The sequence below is a fragment of the Cebus imitator genome, unplaced genomic scaffold (assembly GCF_001604975.1).
Source record: "Cebus imitator isolate Cc_AM_T3 unplaced genomic scaffold, Cebus_imitator-1.0 Scaffold221, whole genome shotgun sequence".
Taxonomy (NCBI): Eukaryota; Metazoa; Chordata; class Mammalia; order Primates; family Cebidae; genus Cebus; species Cebus imitator.
In genome coordinates this window covers 2263331-2285709 of record NW_016107536.1, presented here as the reverse complement: position 1 = coordinate 2285709, position 22379 = coordinate 2263331, and the positions used below count along the sequence as shown (strand labels likewise).

General features: G+C 34.2%; 1 protein-coding gene across 9 annotated transcripts in view; it reads right to left on the bottom strand.

The window, feature by feature from the left end:
* The window catches only part of ADAM28 (ADAM metallopeptidase domain 28), a 75006-nt gene that overhangs the window by 37879 nt on the left and 14748 nt on the right, over positions 1-22379 (bottom strand). For 7 of the 9 annotated variants that reach the window (XR_001831195.2, XR_005203536.1, XM_017549757.2 and 4 more), the window contains exons 3-10: positions 22052-22128; positions 21775-21853; positions 20592-20668; positions 18494-18686; positions 12151-12222; positions 11180-11251; positions 5522-5691; positions 2893-2977 (exon numbers count right to left, since the gene is read on the bottom strand). Coding sequence is in view for 7 of the 9 variants with exons in the window: in XM_017549757.2 (XP_017405246.1) it covers positions 2893-2977; positions 5522-5691; positions 11180-11251; positions 12151-12222; positions 18494-18686; positions 20592-20668; positions 21775-21853; positions 22052-22128 (825 nt within the window). In the remaining 2 variants the exon portion in view is untranslated. The remainder of the gene's footprint in view (positions 1-2892; positions 2978-5521; positions 5692-11179; positions 11252-12150; positions 12223-18493; positions 18687-20591; positions 20669-21774; positions 21854-22051; positions 22129-22379) is intronic. The other 2 variants (XM_037746128.1, XM_017549759.2) reach the window with 2 other exon arrangements.

The following is a 22379-nucleotide window of genomic DNA, read 5'->3' as shown; positions in this document are numbered from 1 at the left end:
TGATGTCTTGCTCTTGTTGCCCAGGCTGCAGTGCAATGGCGCAATCTCTGCTCACTGCAACCTCCACCTCCTGGGTTGAAGCAATTCTCCTGCTTCAGCCTTCCAAGTCCCTGGAATTACAGGTGCCCACCACCACACCCAGCTACCTTTTTGTATTTTTAATAGAGATGGGGTTTTGCCATGTTGGCCAGACTGGTCTCGAACTCCTGGCCTCAGGTGTTCCACCTGCCTCAGCCTCCCAAAATACTGGGATTACAGGCTGAGGTCCATCTTAATGCAACTTTTCTTGACTATGTTAATCTTCATCAACAATCCTCTCTTATGAATTCCTAGCATTGTTTTCAATTCTGTAAAGTAGCACTAAGCTACCTACTATATGTTAGAACTATTGCTTTAAGTAGGCAAGTTTCTCTTCCAATTTTATGGCAAGCTATTTCAAGTTTGAAAATATGTACTTTACTATTTCTGCATATCCATGAAGCCTATTATGAATCTGGACTCAAAAGATACTAACTAAAAAATAACATTAATTCCATTTCTACCTAGGATGTAGAAACCTGGAAAGAGCATTTTTACACTAACAAGGACAAGGCAGATAGACAACTATAGCTTCCCTTGAATCCACCAGTAAATTTGGCTTACAGGACATCCAAAGGTCTGTGAAAATATATTCAAAATGAAAGTAAGATAAAGCCTTCCTCAGACAAACAAAACTGAAAGAATTTAGTGTACTATAAGGAATGTTTTAAAATGCCCTTGAAAAGAAAAAATATATAATAGTAGATAGAAATTCGGATTTTTATAGAGAAGTAAAAAGTGCTGATAATGCAATAATGTGATGGTAAATATAAAATTTTTTTAAAAATCTATTTTAAGTTCACAGGTACAGGTACAGGATTGTTACATAGGTAAACTGTGTCATGGGGGTTTGTTGTGCAAATGAAAACTATTTTTTTTATTTTAAATTGCAATGAAAGATGGATCTCTAAAGCAGAACTAGGAATGTATTGTGTATTTTTGGTGATATAAAGTTAAACATATGATAATAGCACAGTAGATGGGAAGGAAGAGTTAGAGACATACTCTTAACAAGTCTGTACATGGCATGTGCAGCATTGTACAACTATTTCAAGGTAAACTGATGGGTAGAGATGTATGAATAAGTCCTCAAGTAACCATTGAAAACAGTGTTATCAATAAAAGCTAAAAATGGAGATAAATATAATTATTTTTAAAAACTGTTATTTTTCCTTAAGGCCAAAAACCAAAGACTACATGGAATAAAAAACACCAAGAGAGAACATTTTTAGTTCAACAATGTCAATTATTATATTACATATAAATGATCTAAATTTAACAAATAAGACTGTCAGATTTGATGAAAAAGTAAAACCCAAGTACATACTATCTACCAGAAATCTTCTCTAAACATAAAGAAATACACAGATTAAAAATAAAGGATGTATTATCCTACATTGGTCACAAAATGTTGAAATAACCATAATATCCAACAAAATAGACTTCAAGGAATATTTTACAGATAAATATTTCAGGATCCTGACATGATGAAAGGGTCAATTTTCCAAGAAGACGTAAGAACTAGACTTATCTATACAACTATACGTATCTATCTAACAACAGAACTTCAAAAAACATGAACTAAAATCTTAGAGGATTGAAAGAAGAAACAGGCAAATTTATAATTATACATGGTTACTTCAATGTGCTCTATCCATTAAAATTAAATGACCCAAATAATGCAATAAATTAACTTGACATGATTGACAATTATAGAAAACACCATTCAGCAACAGGAGATAATTATTTTCTAGTTTATAGGAGGCACTGACTAGGATCAAACCTCAAAATAACTACAATTATTAAAATTCTTTGAAGTATGTTCCCAACCCCAACAGAATTAAACATAAAATCAACAATAGAAATTATTACAGCACACCTAAATGTATGAGTCAAAGAAGAGATTAAAAAATATTTTTGAACTAAACAAAAATAAAAGCACACATATCTAAATATCTTGCATAGGCAGTACATGGTGGAAAATTTATAGCATTAAAGAATAAATTTGATGCAGAATAAGCAAAAGGATGGAAATAAAAACAGAAATCAATAAAATTGACAGCAGAAAAATGTAGAGAGAATCAATGAAATCAAATGCTGCCGTTTCTTTAAAGAAGATCAATAAACTAAGAAACCCCTAGCCAGACTGACCACAAAAAAAAAAGGATACACAATAATAATAGGAATGAGAGAGAGAGGATGTCATTAAAAAATCTGCAAATATTGAATGAATAAAAAAGGATATTAACAACAGATTTTTGTTATCTTTAACAAACAGCTTTCTTTAAAGACATGAACTACCAATGTTCACTCAAGTAGAGATAGACCAGAATGGAAGAAATTAAATGTGTAGTTAAAAATCATTCCAAAAGAAAACTCCAGTTCCATATGGTTTTACCCTTGTATCAAACATTTTAGAAAGTAATAATACCAATTGTACGTCAATATTTCAGAAAATCAAACAGGTGGAACCATATCACAACTCATTCATGGCTAACTTTACTATGATAATAAAACCTAAAAACACATATTACCGGAGAATAATATTATAGATCAATAGTACTCATGAATATAGATGCAAAGACTCTAAAGATATATTAACATGTTGAATTAAACAATATGTTTAAAAGATAATGCATTATGACTATGCTGCATTTACCCTGGAATGCAAAATTAGTTCAACATTTGAAATCAATGTTATTTACCCTGTCAACAGACTAAAGGAGAAAAACTATCATGATCTTCTCTACAGATTTTTGAAAATGCATTTGGTAACCGTAAATGATAGAACCAACAGTTTATCATCATACAAACCTGAACAATGCCAACAGAATGATAAGGAGAGCACATTGTAGACATAAACGCAAGACCCACAGTCGTTCCAGAAAGTTCTGTGGCTCTGCAAGAAAGGATTAAGTTGGTACAACAAATTATGCTTAGCTCTATTTTTATAGGCAATTCATCCAAAACTCTTAATAGTTAGCAGAAAAACTCACTGTGAACCTTCACTCTCATATTTTTCTTCAGTTTTTGAATTTGTGTAAGATATTTTTCTATAGAATGGCTTTTGTATCACTTCAGAGCCAAACACCTAGATATAATCATGTTGCATAGTTTCTGTCACTTCTGATTATAACACTTTTCATTGTGAAATAGATCCCTTGTGAAGAAAAAGTAAGGCTTTTTTGATCCCAATGTTTGTGTGTATCTTCTTTTGATATTAGCATTACCACACATGCTTTGTTTTTATTTATATTTTATTCATGTATTTTTAAATCATGTACTTTTGTTTTACATTAGCACTGTTTTAGCTACAGGAGGTTTAGAGATTGGGCACATTTTGAAAGCATTTGTATTATTGATCATTTATATTATTCACATAATTTTTATACTGGAGAGGGTTTTGAACCGTTTGCACTTATGTAGATAATGTGTCTTATCTTTGGTAATTTTAATTTTCCTTTTTGGTTCCTTTTAATTTTTCTATTAATCTTTGGTAATTTCATGCTCTTTCCTTTTAGTTTCTTGGCTATCTGTACAAGATTCTGGCTCTATTTGTGTCTAGAAATTTGCAAAGTTTGCAACAAGTTTTTAATTTCCTTAGAAGATGATTTACATGGGAAATTGAACCTGTATTTTCCCATGAAACAATATTAAAAATAGAGAATATCAATTCTGCTATGTAAGTAAAATGAGAAAATTAGAAAATCATACAACTTTCCATTTCCTGCAGATTTTATCTCTGTAATCTGATATCAGATACTTATTTTAAAAATATATTTTACATTATGCATATTTAAAAGATTTATGATAGCTGTATTTTCTTTTAAAATTATATCATAAAGATATTTACACTTTATTCTACATTTTTGTGGTTTCAATTTTCCCCACTTGCTCATTTGCAAAAAAATAACAATTCCTTTATTTTGGAGTTACCTACTTTGGTATATCTTTTAAGTGAATACAGTATATTTTGATGCACCATTTATACCTACTTATACCTAAATATAGGTATCTTTTGTTATTTTGATAAATGGTAAGACTTGAATTGCATAAATGGAAGAACAAATATTTCCTTTCATTGTATTTTTAATCTGTTTTCATTTTTTTCTGATCTCTTCAAGGAATCTATTCTTGGCATGTATCACCATTTATTTTTACCTATACATTTATCATCTCATCTATTATTTTTAACCTTCTACACTATTACTGTACAGTGATGGAATATTCAGCAATTTGTCTGGCTCTGGTGCCAGGCTGGTAAGAGTTCAGATCCCTCACTACTTACCAGCTATGAGACCTTGGAAAGTAGTCACTAAGTGCCCCCAACAAGAATGGGCTCTTGAGTCTATAACTCACCTTTCTAAGTTAAGAAATTGTATCAGCTACTTTCCAAAGATGGCCCCCTAATGAACCAGCCTTGCAGTATTCTCAGCCAGAGCAGTGCCTTCCCCTTGAATCTGGATTGGCCCTACAAGTTACCCTTGATTAAGAGACTGTACCCATAGTGACACCCTGTGACTTTTGTAGTTACATCATAAAAAACCTTGATGCAATACCTTGTACATTTTGAAATGCTTATTCTGAGAAAAGCTAGACACCTAGTAATAAGTCCACCTACTCTAAGATAGCCACATTGAAGGAAGCTCAAGTTAGGCACATGAAAGGCAATATAGAGACATGACCAACCAGACTCACTGTTTCAGCCAAATGAGCCCAGATGCCAGTTATATCAGTGAAGAAGCCTTATTTCAAGCCCGGAAATTCTGGGCTCATTTGTTACACAGTAACAGATGACAAGCAAAGAAATATTAACTAATTATGGCAGGACATAGTTCACTAATTTCCCATGAAGTTCGTGGTTTTCTTGGGTAACAGACTCTCCAGTAACTTCAAGTCAATTCTTACTGCTTCCTTCTGTCTAATTTCAACTAAATATTATCCAGCTATCCAGCAGCATTTTCTTGACTCTTTTGAGGTACATCCTTCAGTCTCATAAAATTTACAGCCATTAGATTTATTTCCCATATTGTTCTTAACTGGTCATTTCAGCAGGAAGTAAATTAGGGAAAATGTGGGGTTACAATATAACACTCAATTTTTCTTCTAATAATACCTTAGAGGTTTCTTCTAACTTGAGCCTAACGTCAATCAGTTCTTTTTTAAACACTAAATCAAAAACTCTCTTACATAAACTTGTCTTTTCTTCCTGTATACCCAATAAAAACAAACTTTTGGTGAATCATTGCTAAATATTTGGCCCTGTCTTTTCTTTGAAAAAAAGAGAATATTTGGATGCAAAATAAGTACATATTTGACATATAATCCAAGTAAGTGCTTTGTAAATGTCTACTCTCCTATGTGTATACCTCACTTTGCCAAGGCTCAGAAGAGCTACCACTGAATACCACATAGTATGCAATGGAGGAAAATCTGTACATACGTGATTAACTGAGCAATATCATGATGCTTTCTTCTCGAGAGAACACTCCCCCTCCATTTAGAAAAATTTTCCAAGGTGAAGCTTGCGTTTGGGGTTATCTTTATCTTATCCTTGTCAGTCCAGATTTCCATACCAACTAAGGCCACGTGAGTATTGAGCTTTTTATAAAGCTGTCCAAAGACAATATATGGCAAAGAATGACTTATAATGGTGATATCATTTTTAAACATTTTCAATATATTTTATATTTTAAAACATTTATAACAGCAGTATATAAAAACCTTATTTCCAAGCATAATTGTGAAACAGAATGTATCTATTATTTTGTAGACACTAAAACTCCCTTTCAAACCAAAAACAGATACACTAAGATAGTTTAGGTCTGTAAACTCCTTTTTATGGGGAAAAAGGACCCTATTAAGACAAAATATTCCTTCTTGTGCTACTAAGAAATACTTTAATTTTGTGTCAGTGTCCCATGATTATGGCTTCAATTGCTTTTATGTTTTTCAGTGCTCCTAGAGTCAGAATATTTGAGAATTAGCAAAGTTGGCTCAGTAGAGGCATTCGCGAAGTAACATGATACGATGAAATGTTGTACATTGATGCATTTACAATAAGCTAAGTAGTTGCTATAGTTTAAATGTTTGTGTCCCCTAAAATTTTTATGTTGAAATCCTAAACCCTAAGGTGATGGTGTTATTAGGAGATGGGGCCTTTGGGAGGTGATTAGGTCATGAGAGTGGGGCCTCATGAATGAAATACTGGTTTTTCCCTTCCATCATATAAAGGCACAGTTAGAAAGCAGCTGACAACCTTCACCAGAAACTAAGTCCTGGTGGAACTTGATTTGGACTTCCCAGGCCCCAGAACTGTGAGCAGTAAGTTGCTGTCATTTATAAGCTACCCTGTTTATGTATTTTCAGACTGAGACAGTGATCCTCTGATCTTAAACATGGATTGAACCAAATAACCCACAATGCATATGGGATAAACTTTAGAAATAATGAGTTGAGCTTATGACACAATATGCTTACTCCAAGGATAAAAGCTGAAATTACTACTATAGTTTCTAAAATTGCACAGTGACAGACATTCTCACCAGCAACTTTTGGCTAAAAACCTTAAATATTTGTTTTTTAGATGGTTTGGTAAACAAGAAAAACCTCTGAGGAGTGCAGTTACTGAAAGTGAAGTTAAAAATTCAGCTATGTTATCATCCTTCCCTTGATTATTCCCTCAACTTCCTTGTTCCTTTCTTGCTCAATTTTACTCATCTCACAAAACTCCAATCCTGGTTAAAAGCAACTTTCCCCTCTTTCTGCCTTTGAACACAGGGGAATACACATCAGGAGAATACACACCGTTTTGATTGCTCACTTTAAAGCTGTGACTATTAACCTCAAGTAGTCCTTAACACTCTCCGATAAAATTGCTGTATTTTAAAATTCCATTTACAAACTGTTTTCTGCACACCTTTTTTATACTCTTCTTTCTTAATAATTCCGACATTTTCTTAAATCAGACTTTCACAGTTGTCCTTGCTTCCACATTCACTGAGAGTTTAAGAGCAATCTGAAGGGAATGTCCATAAGCTCCCACCACAAGTTTATCTTATCACCTATTCTTGTCCAAACTCCCTGCACCTCCCCATCTGCTATATGAAAGAACAACCTCTGAGTGTAAGGTCAGTTTCTCCACTCATGTACTAAATGCCCCATATCTCCCCACTCAAGATTATTCCAACAATTCTTCTGTCTTTCCTGCATTATCACTGTTTAGCCCTTCACAAATTATTCCCATCAGCATAGAAAATAAATTATTTTTTTCACATATATTGACTATGGTAATCACTTCCCTGTGTATATGTGTATCAAAACAAGTATATTACAGCATTATGTTTTATAACAAAAAATTAGAGCATTTATAGGATACCACAAAGAGACTCATTCATTTCAAAATAAGTATGCTAACTATATATCCAATGAACAGAAAACTAAGAATTAGTATTTAATATTAAAGATTGTAAAATCATTTTTAAAATATTTTGGAAACTAGAAAACAATCATATCTAAAGAACACAGTCAACAGTTGTATGACTCAAATGGGTTTGGAAATCTGAAAAATCTATATTGAAACTTCATGACTATCCTTTTCTCACTTTGTGATCTTAGAGAGGTTACTTTGTTTCTGAGACCATGTTTCCTTAGTTCTACATTAGGCTTGGTTAATATTTAGGATTTTTCTGGAGATTACATGAGATAATTGTTTATGAAATCTGCTATTGTGACAGTGCTTGACACTTTTTAATTTTTTCCCCTCTGGACCAGCTTTCTGTTGGGATCTGGTCTCCAGCATTTTCTTTCTTTTTTTTTTTTTAATTTATTTATTTTACTTTAGGTGCATAGTATATCTGGCATTTCTCCCCATGTTATCCCACCCTACCTTCCCTTCCCTCCCCATTCTCTGCTGTCTCTCCGCTATCCCCCCAACTGCCTCCAGTGTGTGATGTTCCTCTCCCTGAGTCCATGTGTTCTCCTTGTTCAACACCCACTTAGAAGTGAGAACATATGGTGTTTGGCTTTCTGTTCTTGTGTCAGTTTGCTGAGAATGATGGTTTCCAGATTCATCTAAGTCCCTGCAAAGGACACGGACTCATCGTTTTTTATGGCTGCATAGTGTTCCATGGTGTATATGTACCACATTTTCTTTGTCCAGTCTATCATTGATGGGCATGTGGGTTGGTTCCAGGTCTTTGCTATTGTACACAGGGCTGCAATGAACATACGTGTGCAAGGGTCTTTATAGTAGAATGATTTATAGTTCTTTGGGTATATACCCAGTACTGGGATTGCTGGGTCAAATGGAATTTCTATTTTTAGATCCTTGAGAAATCGCCACACTGTCTTCCACAATGGTTGAACTAATTTACACTCCCACCAACTGTCTAAGAGTGTTCCTATCTCTCCACACAGTCTCCAGCATCTGTTGTCTCCAGATTTTTTTAATGATCACCATTCTAACTGGCATGAGATAGTATCTCAGTGTGGTTTTGATTTGCATTTCCCTAATGACCAATGATGATGAGCATTTTTTCATATATTTGTTGGCCTCATATATATCTTCTTTTGAAAAGTGTCTGTTCATATCCTTCACCCACTTTTGAATGGGCTTGTTTTTTTCTTGTGTATCTGTTTTAGTTCTTTGTACATTCTGGATATTAACCCTTTGTCAGATGAGTAGATTGCAAAAATTTTTTCCCATTCCCAACCAACAGTGAACTGTTGGTTGCCAGTTCACTCTAATGATTGTTTCTTTTGTTGTACAGAGGCTCTGGAGTTTAATTAGATCCCATTTGCTATCTTGCCTTTTGTTGCCATTGCTTTCTGTGTTTTAGTCATGACCTCCTTGCCTATGCCTATGTTCTGGATGGTTTTGCCTAGGTTTTCTCCTAGTGTTTTTACAGTGTTAGGTTTTATGTTTAAATCTTTGATCCATCTGGAGTTAATTTTAGTGTAAGGTGACAGGTAGGGGTCCAGTTTCTGCTTTCTGCACATTGCTAGCCAGTTTTCCCAACACTGTTTATTAAACATGGAGTCCTTTCCCCATTGCTTGCTTTGCCAGGTTTGTCAAAGATCAGATGGTTGTAGATGTGTGGTGTTTCTTCTGGGGTCTCTGTTCTGTTCCATTGGTCTATGTCTCTGTTTCGGTACCAGTACCAGGCTGTTTTGATTATTGTAGCCTTGTAGTATAGTTTGAAGTCTGGCAGTGTGATGCATCCAGCTTTGTTCTTTTTGATTAGAATTGTCTTGGCTATGTGGGGTCTTTTGTGATTCCATATGAAGTTTAAAGTGATTTTTCCAGTTCTGTGAAGAAGGTCAGTGGTAGCTTGATGGGGATAGCATTGAATCTACAGATTACTTTGGGCAGTATGGCCATTTTCACGATATTGATTATTCATAACCATGAGCATGGAATATTTCTCCATATGTTTGTGTCCTCTCTTATTTCATTGAGCAGTGGTTTGTAGTTCTTCCAGAAGACATCCTTTACATCCATTGTTAGTTGTATTCCTAGGTATTTTATTCTCTTTGTAGCAATTGTGAATGGGAGTTCACACTTGATTTGGCTCTCTTTAAGTCTGTTATTGATATATAGGAATGCTCGTGATTTCTGCACATTGATTTTGTATCCTGAGACTTTGCTGAAGTTGCTTATCAGTTTGAGAAGATTTCGGGTTGAGACAATACGGTCTTCTAGATATACAATCATGTCATCTGCAAATAGAGACAGTTTGACTTTATCCTTTCCTAATTGAATACTTTATTTCTTTTTCTTGCCTGATTGCTCTGGCTAGAACTTCCAATACTATGTTGAATAGGAGTGGTGAGAGAGGGCATCCTTGTCTAGTGCCAGATTTCAAAGGGAATACTTCCAGCTTTTGCCCATTCAGTATGATATTGGCTGTAGGTTTTTCATATATAGCTTTTATCATTTTATGATACATTCTGTCAATACCTAGTTTATTGAGAGTTTTTAGCATGAAGGGCTGTTGAATTTTATTGAAGGCCTTCTCTGCATCTATTGAGATAATCATGTGGTTTTTGTCTTCAGTTGGGTTTATGTGATGGATTACATTTCTGGATTTGCGTATATTGAACCAGCCTTGCATCCCTGGGATGAAGCCTGCTTGGTCGTGATGAATAAGCTTCTTGATGTGCTGTTGCAATCTGTTTGCCAGTATTTTATTGAAGATTCTTGTGTCGATGTTCATCATGGATATTGGCCTGAAGTTTTCTTTTTTAGTTGAGTCTCTGACTGGTTTTTGTATCAGGATGATGTTGTCTCATAAAATGAGTTAGGGAGGATTCTCTCCTTTTGTATTGTTTGATAGTTTCAGAAGGAATGGAACCAGCTCCTTTTTGTACATCTGGTAGAATTAGGCTGTGAACACACCTGGACTTTTTTGATTGGTAGGCTATTGATTGCTGCCTCTACTTCAGCCCTTGTTATTGGTCTATTCAGGGTTTCAACTTTCTCCTGGTTTAGGCTTGGCAGAGTACAAGTGTCTAGGAATTTATCCATTTCTTCCTGGTTTACTGGTTTATGTGAGCAGAGCTATTTGTAGTAATCTCTGATGGTAGTGTGTATTTCTGTGGGATCAGTGGTGATATCCCTTTTATTGTTTTTTTTTTTTATTGCATCTACTTGATTCTTTTCCCTTTTCTTTTTTATTAATCTGGCTAGCAGTCTATTTTGTTGATCTTTTCAAAAAAGCGCTCCTGGATCTACTGATTTTTTGAAGGGTTTTTGTGTCTCTATCTCCTTTAGTTCTGCTCTGATCTTATTTCTTTTCTGCTAGTTTTTGGTCTTCAGCATTTTCTTAGTGAATATTTGGAAAACACAGTGCACCCAAATAAAACCGGTTTTTATGTCCTCTTATACCTGAGAATAGTGTGGCAGGTAAATAAGAAATGTGTTGGTTTGTGGCGTTAATATTCATGTTCACATAAGTAGCAAAAGTTGTGATCATGCCAGTCAGCCAATCGGTCCCAGGGGCCTTTTCTTTCCCTCCCTGCTTCATGTGCATTCATTGAAAAACCCAAAGGCATCTCCTAGCAAACTGTTTAAAACTGCAGGTAATAAAATATGTCTTACCATGTTGACATAATTAGCCATCTCAAACACCCTCTTTCTGATCTCATCTTGATCCTCATTGTACTTTTTAAACTAAAAGAAAAATTAAGAAAGAATATGGACATTGATAAAAATTAATATACTTGAAAGGCTAAAAAGCAACTTCTCTTATGTTATTGATTTTAATTAAAGATTAGCTATTAAAGTTAATTAAAAGTTAGAATTAAATTGATTCCTATTCATCTAGCTACATTAAAGCAATTGGGGAGTGAATAAGATGTTTCTCTTCTGAAGTACTAGTTCAGTATAATGCTCTAAAGAATTATTCCAAATGTATTTTCACTTAAATTCTATGATTTTCTAAGCTGTGCAGATTTAGCAAAAGAAATATCTTATTAATTTAAGAGATAGATATATGGACAGTATATGAATTAAGCACAATAAGTAAGGTCAGAGCTTTAGGGCCTGAGCTAAGAGTTAACTTACATTTCCTTACATGTGTGGATTCCACATTTAGAAAATCCAGTATATGAAAATGCACTGTTATATAAAACAGTGACTATCACCAAAGATTTGCCTTTTCAGAGGATTCCATTCACTGAGCTTTCATATTGACCAATATAAGCTTTTATATTGTATCCCTAATGAGAATAATTTCTAATTTACAAATGATTTAACAACTTAATAAAAGGCAAAATGACAGAAGAATTTAATTGGAAACTAAGTTAGGTGCTATAAAGTCAATAAGAAAATAACATTATAAGGGCCAACAATTCAATTTATGCATATCATATCAATTGCCCTGATATCGCCAAAAGGAAGAGATCATGTCAGCTTAATTACAAATGTCAAATTTCAAAGGTTTAGAAAAATCTGTAACCATATCTCATATTTGTGATTATTTAAATCTCATCCAGACATTTCATATTTCACATAATAAATATATGTAAATGGGAGTTTTGAAGTACAACATATTTATCTCATATACTTACCTCACCATTATCCAGGACCAAATAATATTCTATATATTTCTCATGTTCATGAACCTTCCCATCATTCAATTTCTGAAATATAAAGAGTACAATTACCAATACGACATCTTTTTCCACACACGTTCGTCTATTATAATTTGGCATGTGTAATTTTATAAGCTGCTGGTTGACACCTGTTTGATATCTGGAGTAAAGGCAGACAATATTAGCATTTTAACACTAATTCAACAGGCAAGATTACCGACAAGGCTCAGAATTTTGGAGTTGAAGGAGCACCACAATATTCGGGTCTGAGTCTTTCATTTTATCAAGGGGTCTAAATTATTATGTTACTAATAGGTGAACTAGAAATAAAACCAAAATCTGTCTATTGTTTTAAACAGTAGACTTCTTCACCATCCTGAAACAAAATAGAGAAATGTTGACTTCAGCATTTTTCTAGTGTTTTTAGTTTGTTTTTTGTTTTCTTTGGTAGCCTTTAATTCATGTCTTCATGTAGTATCTGCTCCTTTACCAATGGTGCAATGCAGACACACCATCGTTTCTAGTCTACTTTGTTCTCTTCAGGCAGAGTTGAATCTCCTTTCCATGATTCTGGATACCACCATTCTCAGCAAACTGACAAAAGAACAGAAAATCACACACCACATGTTCTCACTCATAGGTGGGTGTTGAACAATGAGAACACATGGACACAGGGAGGGGAGCATCACATATGGGGGTCTGTGGTGGGGAGGATAAGGGAGGGACAGTAGGGGGGTAGGGAGGTTGGGGAGGGATACCATGGGGAGAAATGCCAGATGTAGGTGACGGGGGGATGGAGACAGCAAACCACATTGCCATGTGTGTACCTATGCAACAATCCTGCACGATCTGCACATGTACCCCAGAACTTAAAGTACAATTTTTAAAAAAATTGTCCCTCAAGTAGATGTATTAATGAAAATGAGAAGTCAGCCAAGGAAAGATAAATTGGGGGACAATTCCAGCAGGGAGAAAATCGAGTAAATAGACTCTAAGGTGAAATGGTATTGGCATATTTAAAACATAGAAAAAAAATGTTAGCGTTTTTTATAACATAATGGAGAGGTCACCAAGAGATGGGAAGTAAAGAGTAGGAAGAGACAGGAGAGGCCAATGAGGCCACAATCCTATAGGGGTTTGTGACCCATGGTCAGTTGCATGGCTTTTATACTAAATGTAATGGGAAGACATTAGAGAGCTTTGGACAGAAAAGGGATGTGATATGATTTACAATAAAAACACTGTATCTATTGTGTGGAGTGTAGATTCTGTTGAACTGGGATGGGAAGGTGAGGCAGAGCCTGCTGCCATGATTATTATGAGATGGTACCTTGGGGTAGTCATAAAAGGAAGCAAAGTAAAAGATCTGAAATATGTTGGAGGCGCTTGCTGTTGGATACCATATAAGGAGGGATCAAGAAAAAAGGAATCAAGGATAGTTTCTACATTAGTACATGAATAAATGATGAGTGGTGGTGTTAAAAGAGATGGGGAGAATGAGATAAAAGTGGGTTTTGTTGACAGTTTAGAAACTGATAGTTCTTTTTGGGGCATACTTTAGGTTTGTGATATAAGATGTCTAAATGGCTATATTAAGTAGATAGTTAATTATAACAGTCTGGCCTTTAGGAGAGAGGCAGAGACTAGAGATATGCATCTTATGGCAATTAGTGCACAGTTCCTATTTAAATAAGGCACAGGACAGGGTGAGATTACCTGGGAAGAATGTGTAAGTAAACCAAAGATCCGGGATTGAGCTATATGAGGTTCTCTAATACCAGTCAATCAAAGCAAGATGACAGAAAGGAAATGAGAAGGAGTAGCACTCCTGAGGTAGAGGAAAGCCAAAGCAGTAAAATGTCCCCAAAGCAAGGCTCTTTCACATGGTTAACAAGGAATGGAGACGGAGGTATAACAGGCCTGTACAAGCAAACCCAGGAGTTGATATTCTCAGCAACATATAGCTAGGAGTTCCACCAAGTTCTGGCCAGTCAAAGGTGGCCAACCGTTCAAACCGTGTTCAAATAAGGCAAATACCAAGCTGTAACCAGTGCAGCTCTTTCTGTACCTTAGTTCATTTTCTGTACATCATTTTTCTGTCCATAAACCCTCTCCAACCATAGAGCACTATGGAGTTGCTCCAAACCTCTTCTGGTTCTGAGGGCTGCCAGATTCTAAAACAATTCTTTCCTCAAATAAACTCTGTTAAATTTGTCTTAACAGTCCTTATATTGTACATTAGATCTTTCAATTGCTTTTTCCTGCACATTTGCTGCTTGGAATGCTTTGACCTATATCTCCCTATTTCCTGTCCCTTCCTAGACCCTGGTAACCACTGTTTTATTCTCTACCTCTATATATTTGACACTCACCCCTACTTTTTAAAATTCCTATACATTTTGTTATTGTTTTCTTTGCTGTGCAGAAGCTTTTTAGTTTGATATAGTCTCTTTTTAAAAATTGTTTACTTTTGTAACTTTAGCTTTTAGGTATGATATCTAAGAAATCATTGTCAAGGTTAATGTCAAATGGCCTTTCCACTCTATTTTCTTTTAGAGTTTTATGGATTTAGGTATTACATTTAGGTATCTTATTTATTTTTATTGAATTGTTATGGCATAAGAAAAGGGTTCCATTTCATTATTTTGCATGTGTAGACCCAGTTTTACCATGAGTCTATTTATTGAAGAGACTATCCTTTCCCAAGTGTGTCTTTTTGGTGACCTGGTCAAAAATTAATTGACCATACATGTTTGGATTTATTTCTGAGCTTCCTATTCTGTTCCACTGGTCAGGGTGTCTGCTTTTATGTCATCATCATATCATTCTGATTACTATATCTTTATAACTTTAAATCACATAATACTATGTCTACAACTTTTTTTCTCAGAATTTCTTTGGCTATTTGGGATATTTTGTGGTTCCATACAAATTTTAGTATTGCTTTTTTCTTATTTCTGTAAATACTGTCATTGGGTTTTATAAGGATTGCATTGAATCTACATATTGCTTTAGGTAGTATGAACATTTTAACAGTATTTTTCTAATTCATGAGCATAGGATATTCATTTATTTGCATTTTCTTCAATTTCCTTCAACAGTATTTTATAGTCTATAGGCTATACTTTTCTAGGAATTCATTTATTTTCTCTAGGCTGTCAAATTTACTGACAAATAATTGTTCATAGTAGTCCTTTACTATGTAACTGTACTGTGTACTGGTCTTCATCTCCTTAGTAAAATGTATTCCTAAGTACTATTTGTGTTATGAATGGAAATATTTTCTTGATTACATTTTTGGCTAGGTTGTTATTTGTGTATAGCAATGTCACAGAATATGTATGTTGATTTTATATCCTGCAACTTTATTGAATTTATTAGAGTTAATGGTTTGTCAGTGGAGTCATTAGGATTTTCTATATATAGAATCATTTCATCTTCAAATAGAGGTAAATTTACTTCTTCCTATCCAAGTTGAATGTTTTTTTTCCTTTTCTTTTCTTTATGTTCCTAATAGTACTTATGGTACATGTTTAATAGAAATGGTGAGAGTAGGCATCCTTGCCTGGGACCAGAGGAATGGCTTTCTATTTCTCCTTTCTGATTATGTTGTTATCAGTGGGTTTCTATAAATGGATTCTAATTTAAAAAATAAAGTTAAATAAGGAAAAAGAAGAGTGGGCAGGTAATCCTTATTGCTTGGCTTGAGACATATTTTAGAGTTTAACATCATTCTAGGTTCAAAGAAAACAATGCAAAAGTGTTCTTAAATTTTCATTATTGTTTAATCATCAACAGCTGCATTGCACACTATCAACAGTTGTGTGGTTGCTGAAAGCCTGTGATTATGTGCATTTAGCCACAACTTTCTTATCAAAACTTGAATCCCAAATAAGCCAAGGACACAGTTATATATTAAATAAATTTCAGAAGAAAGCCCACATATTTAAGTGAGCACTTACTTCCATGAAGAAAGAAGAATATAAGAATGACAAAAGCTCTGAAATGTAACGGGCATGTAAAAATGTTTCCTGATTATGAAATATCACCTTGGATATAGTTTTGGGAAAACATGGTCCTAGGTGCTATGGGATATTTACAAATATCTTAAGAGAACTTGTAGCATTGTATGTGAATAAAATAAGGTATATTTCACTGCTAAAAAAGAAAAATAAATAAATGACCTTTATGATGTTGAGGAACTTCTATGCCTAAACTCTCAAATTTTTAATCAAGAAAGCATGTTGAACTTTAATGCCTTTTCACCAATTGATAAGATCATGTGTGTTTTGTCTTTCAGTCTATTAATGTGATTGATATATTACATTGACAAATTTGTGTATGTTAACTCCATATGCCAAAGATAAATTTCATTTGATTATGATGTATAATCTTTTGGATGTATTGTTGAATTTGATTTACTAATACTTTACTGAAAAACTTTTCCTCAATGTTTGTCAGAATTCTTGGCCTGTAGTTTTCTTTTCTTTAGTGTCTTTGCCTTAGCTTAGGTATAAAGGTGATAACTGGCTTATAGAAAGTGTCAAAAAGTACACCTTCCAACTCCTTTGTTTTTTTAATTTAGAAGTATTTGTAATAATTATTTTTAGAAAGTTTGATTCAATTCAGCTCTAGAGTCATCTAGGCATAGGCTTCCCTTGTTGAAAGATTTTTAACTACTATTTCAATCTCCCTGTTATTGGTTTTTTCAGGCTTTCTACTATTTTCTGATTCAACCCTGACAGGTTATATTTTTCTAGGAATTCATCCATTTTCTCTAGGCTGTCAAATTTATTGACAAATAATTGTTCATAGTAGTCCTTCAAGATTTTCTTTAATTTCTGAGGCATTTTTTGTAATAGCTCCACTTTCATTTCTGATTATATACATTTGAGTTTTCACTCTTTTCTCTTAGCCTAGCTAAGAGTTTGTCTATTTTGTTACTACTGGCATGGAATTTGTTCTTCCATCTTTTTACTTTCTGTCTATGCATGTCTTTCAAGCTTAAAAGTGTGTCTCTTGGAGGCAGCACATAGTTGGATCTTGTTTTCTTTTCATCCATTCAGCTACTCTTTATCTTTTGATGGATAATTTAATCCATTTACATTCGTTGTAAGAACTTATGGGTAAGGATCTACTAATGCCATTTTGTTTTATAGGGCTTTCTTTTTCTATAGGTTTATTTTTTCCTCCTTTGTTTATCTTTGTGATTTGGTGATTCTTCTGTAGTGCTGTATTTTTATTCTTTTCTGTCATTTATATCTTCTATAGATATGTTTTTCTTTGTATTTGCCATGAGGTTTACATAAAACAGAGTTGTAATGGAGTATCTTATATTGATAACAACTTAAGTTCAGTCATGTATGAGAACTCCAGACTTTTATCCTACCCTCAACAATTTATACTTTTAATGTTACAATATAAATATTTTATATATTTCTTAACAAATTATTATGGTTATTTTTGATTCATTTTATTAAGTTTCATACTGGAGATACATGTGATCAACAGAGCACATAAAAGTATTGGCGTATTCTGGATTTGACTATATATTTCCATTTACCAGTGAACTTGCTGGTAGAATTTAAACCTACAGTAAATTTTAAACTGACCAGAAATTTTATTTTGGCCAATTCTGCCCAGTGCTTACAGAGTCTGAGAACATTTAAAAGAAATGATTGGCTTTGAAATAAACCTTGGAAATAAAAATAATATCAACAAGGAAATAAAAGTAATGTCAACAAAAATATTTTAATATACTTTACAGTCTAAAACACAAAACTACATTCATTTTTCTCCTAGGACTTGAAGCAGAATTCCACACTTAAAATAATATTCTAAGTTCCTATAGGCAGATTCTGTGTCTGTTTTGCTCATTTCTATCTTCCCAGCACCTGAGATGGCACTTTAAGAGAGATTTTTTGAATGAATTTATGACAGCAGGATGTTTTATTTCAAAATAATAATAATCACTTCATAGCTTTTTGGCTAAAATTAAGAGCAAATTAATAATAATACTTTATATTTTTGTGGTTTATTGTAAGCTACATGGAATACTGTGACAGATGCCTGCTTCTAGAAGTCAGTTATATTTTACACTTATTGTTAACCTTTGTACATTGCTGATAATAACTGATAATAGTTAATTCCTAAGTACTTGTTAAATAAATCATTAACGTCTAGCAATATTTAAGGATTAGTGTCTCTATAACTTACTAATTTCAACAATGACAATAGTTTCAGTAAATTGCATTGCTAATTCTGGAAAGCAGAGCAGAATACATGAGAACATTTCAAATAAAAACAAAATTACACATACTACTAGTCTGGTGGCAGGTAGGGCAATGTTCCGCTGAAAATCATGGGTCCACAGCACACCATCCATCCCACAGGTGCTGTTATAATTATTTTCCTCAGGGTCATACTTGAAGAGTGCATGCTCCTGTTCATCCCGATTTATGGGGCTTAAAGGTTCAATAAAATATCTTTGATTCCCCTGATTGAAGTAGCCCCTGAAAAACAATCATTTTTTAAAGAGTTCTGGCTTCTTAACAAAATATTATCACATTAGGTTCATACAGATTTATAAGATCTAAAAGAAGACCTTTAAAATTTCTAGTCATTGTCAAAAACAATTTAAGCTTATGGCAATAAAATGCAGTAAAAATTACAGCTGAAGATACCTTGGAGATTATCTAAAGTTTTTTCTACAAGAAAATAAGACATATTAGGGAGAAGTGACTGCTGCAATGTCATGCAGGCAACCATATCAGTTGAGTAAAATGAATATTTCCTGACACTTGGTCCAGCAGTCATCCAGTTTTAATACTATACTTGCTCTAAGGGTACACCTAAAATGAAAGAGACTTTAGAGTTTTATAGATAAGTGTTAAAATACTGACTTTATAACTTATTCATTGTGATTCATTGGGACAGTTCTTTAAACTCACAAGCCTCAGGTTTGCCACATTTATTTGTCATGATACCTACCTAGTATGGTGATAGTAAAGGTTGAAAGTGAGAACATGTAAAGCACATACAAATCAATTTCTTCTCTATTTTATCTGGTAAAGCCTTGAACCAAGAGTAATTCAACCAATATTCACTGAGTACCCATTATTCATTAGGCATTAGACTAAGGATAGACAGTAAAAATAAAGTCATGATCTCTTTTCTTATGGAGCTTATGTTCAAATGAGGAAGATTGATGTGTATCAAATAATCACACAATACATAAAATTACAGAGTAAGTACTTACATATACTTAGAATAGATAATTGGTGTGAAGAAAAACTATAAGCGTATATAATCAATTAAATTAAGTGTACATAAAATTAGATAACGGCAAGAGTGGATGTAAGAAGATAAATTATGTGCTTTATTGCAACGGTCTGCATAAGGAATCATGGTAGATGGACTAGGATGTTGCAGAAGAGACAGAATGAACAATTTCAGAAAGTATTTAGAAGATAGAATCAATAAGACTTGGTGAGGGATTGAAAATGCAGGGCTGAGAGGCAAGCAGACCTCAAGGAATTTACTTTCTGAATTGGGAAGTGATTATTTGATTATACCATCAAGACAGAGAACGTGGAAACAGTACCAGATTCAAGAGACAATCATTAGTTGGGTTTAGAGCACAGTGAGATTGAGATTTATTTAAGATATCCAACTGAAAATATGAAAAAGATTAGATAATCAAGTCTGAACATCAGAAGAACCACCTTACTGTGGACAGATACATGGGTGTATCATTAACAGACAGAAATGTATGTCATAGTCATGGATAAGACAATCTAGAGAGAGAGTTAAAAGTGAGGAGAGAGTCTGGGTGTGGTGTCTCATGCCTGTAATCCCAGCAGTTGGGAGGCAGAGTCAGACAGATCACTTGAGGTCAGGAGTTTGAGACCAACCTGGCCAACATGGTGAAACCCATGTCTATTAAGAATACAAAACTTAGCCAAGCTTGGTGGCAAGCATTTATAATCCCAGCTACTCGGAAGGCTGAGGCAAGAGAATTACTTGAACCCAGGAGGCTGAGATTGCAGTGAGCTGAAATCGTACCATTATACTCCAGCCTGGGTGACAGAGACTCTGCCTAAAACAATAAATAAATAAAGTGAGAAGAAAGAGAGATCAGCTCCCATTCCCTAAAGATTCTTAGTCCATAACTGGGACTCAAAACCCTGTATTTTTAAAATGAGCTAACAGAAATGTCTTTGAAAATAATTCAGATATGTAATTTACAAATTGCTATCAAGAGAAGTGATGTTTCTTCAAATTTCAACATTTTATGGCCCTCAGGATGCATATTCAACTATAGGAAAATTAATGATATTTGGGATTCATCTGGTTTGTTAGATGCATACACAAATACAACAATCACAGGTGCATGCAAAACATTCCTGAAGTCTTACCTTAGACCCCTACATGTGCTGATGCTAGCGTCAGAAACCTTTTCATTAACAATATGTCCTTGATAATAACAATCATCCTAAAAGAAAAGGGGTTTTGTAAAGAGAAGTACATGTGAATTTTAGAACCACTGCTAAAGTTGCATTTGAAATCGTGAAACAGGATTTTAAATGCTTCAAACCATATTTTGCTGAACAGCAGTAAACTCAGAGATGTTTATTAAATAAAAGCTTTCATATAAGTTATAATTGTTAATGTAAGTTAGTGATCCCAAAATGTTCACAAGGTACTAACCGTCAGTGTTGACTAGGATGAATGTTAATAATATTTAGAAGAAATACATTTGGATATGTAAGTTTTAAACATGACCCCTTAAAACACTGGGCTTTCATTTTTTCTTTTTGCTGATTTCTCATTAACTTTTTCTAGCAAACATCAACAAGATTTTTTGCAAAGGATGGGTTATTCAGATTGGGTTTTTGTTTTTAATTTCCTGATTTATCTAAAGTGTTCCATCAGATTAACTGGATCAGCACATTTCTTGCCTCCATTTGGAGGAAGATGCCCTTCTTAACATTTTCTCATGTGGGTGTTCCATGAAGGATCTTTCTAGTTTGGGATAGATGAGGTACTGGCCCATGTAAACTTGTGTTATTGCTGTAGAGGAGACTGCTCGAATGGCTTCTCATGGAAAATGTAGCTCAGAAAAAGAAGTAATGGTGCATGACCCTCACATGGCTACACACTGTCATCTGCTTATTCTAAGAAAAGATGGGCCATGAACAGGAGTCAAGAGAAATTGCTTAAGAAAAATACTTCTTCAGTTGCCATTAAGGAAATAGTCTTGGTTTGAGAGACCAAAAGCCTAGAGAAATGACAAAATTGACTGAGAGAACCAGCAGTATGTAACTCTTCACTCTCAAGAAAATAACATGTTCCTTCTACCCACCCTCCTACAGGAGTCCTTAAAGGCTGCAAAAACTTACCAGAGGTGTCAGGAAATGGTTTTGTTCTTGTTAAAATATAAATAAAGAAAAGTGGAAGATCAATTATGTAATTACTACTGTTGAAAAAAGTACTAATGTTATAAATGCAGTTTCACTTCTACTTTTTGCCTGGCAAGGACACTGCCTTTAGGTCTGTGGGTAAAACCCCTATTAAAGAATTGAAGAGAATCTGTTATACCATAATTTGTGGGCTTGTGGTGATCTCCTTTCCAGTGGAATTATAATATGTTTCTGTGTAGCCTGGTGCAAGGAGATTCCTAGAGGAAAAAAAAAAAAAACACAAAAGATGTTGTGGTTACTTGTGGTTGCAAAGTCCAGTGAACTTCTCTGGTCATTTGAGAGCAAAAGCTGATTAGTCCAGGTGTGTGTGACCCATAAGCAGTAACAGACTCAACACACTTTCCATATGCTGCCTTGCTCTTGCCGAGGGTAATATCAAAGGTAAAGATACTTACTTGTTTTTTTTCAAATAAAGCACCGCAATTTTTCCATTAACTGTCATTTTATACTTTAATTCAGTTTCAAATTGTTCCTGCAAAAATGTACAAACACTTACTTATAATTAAAAACACACAAATATTCATTTGACTATTATATTTCTATCTCTGTACTCATTAGCAAGCAATATCTGCTTTTTTAGCAGTATAATACCAAATGCTTTCCTCTTCTCCTTTTAACAGATCAAACAACCCTGGCAATTAAATACACAAACTATCTGAGAGCCTTATATCCACACCCATCCGTCTGTCCGTCCATCCATCCATCCCTGCATTTTACAAGTAT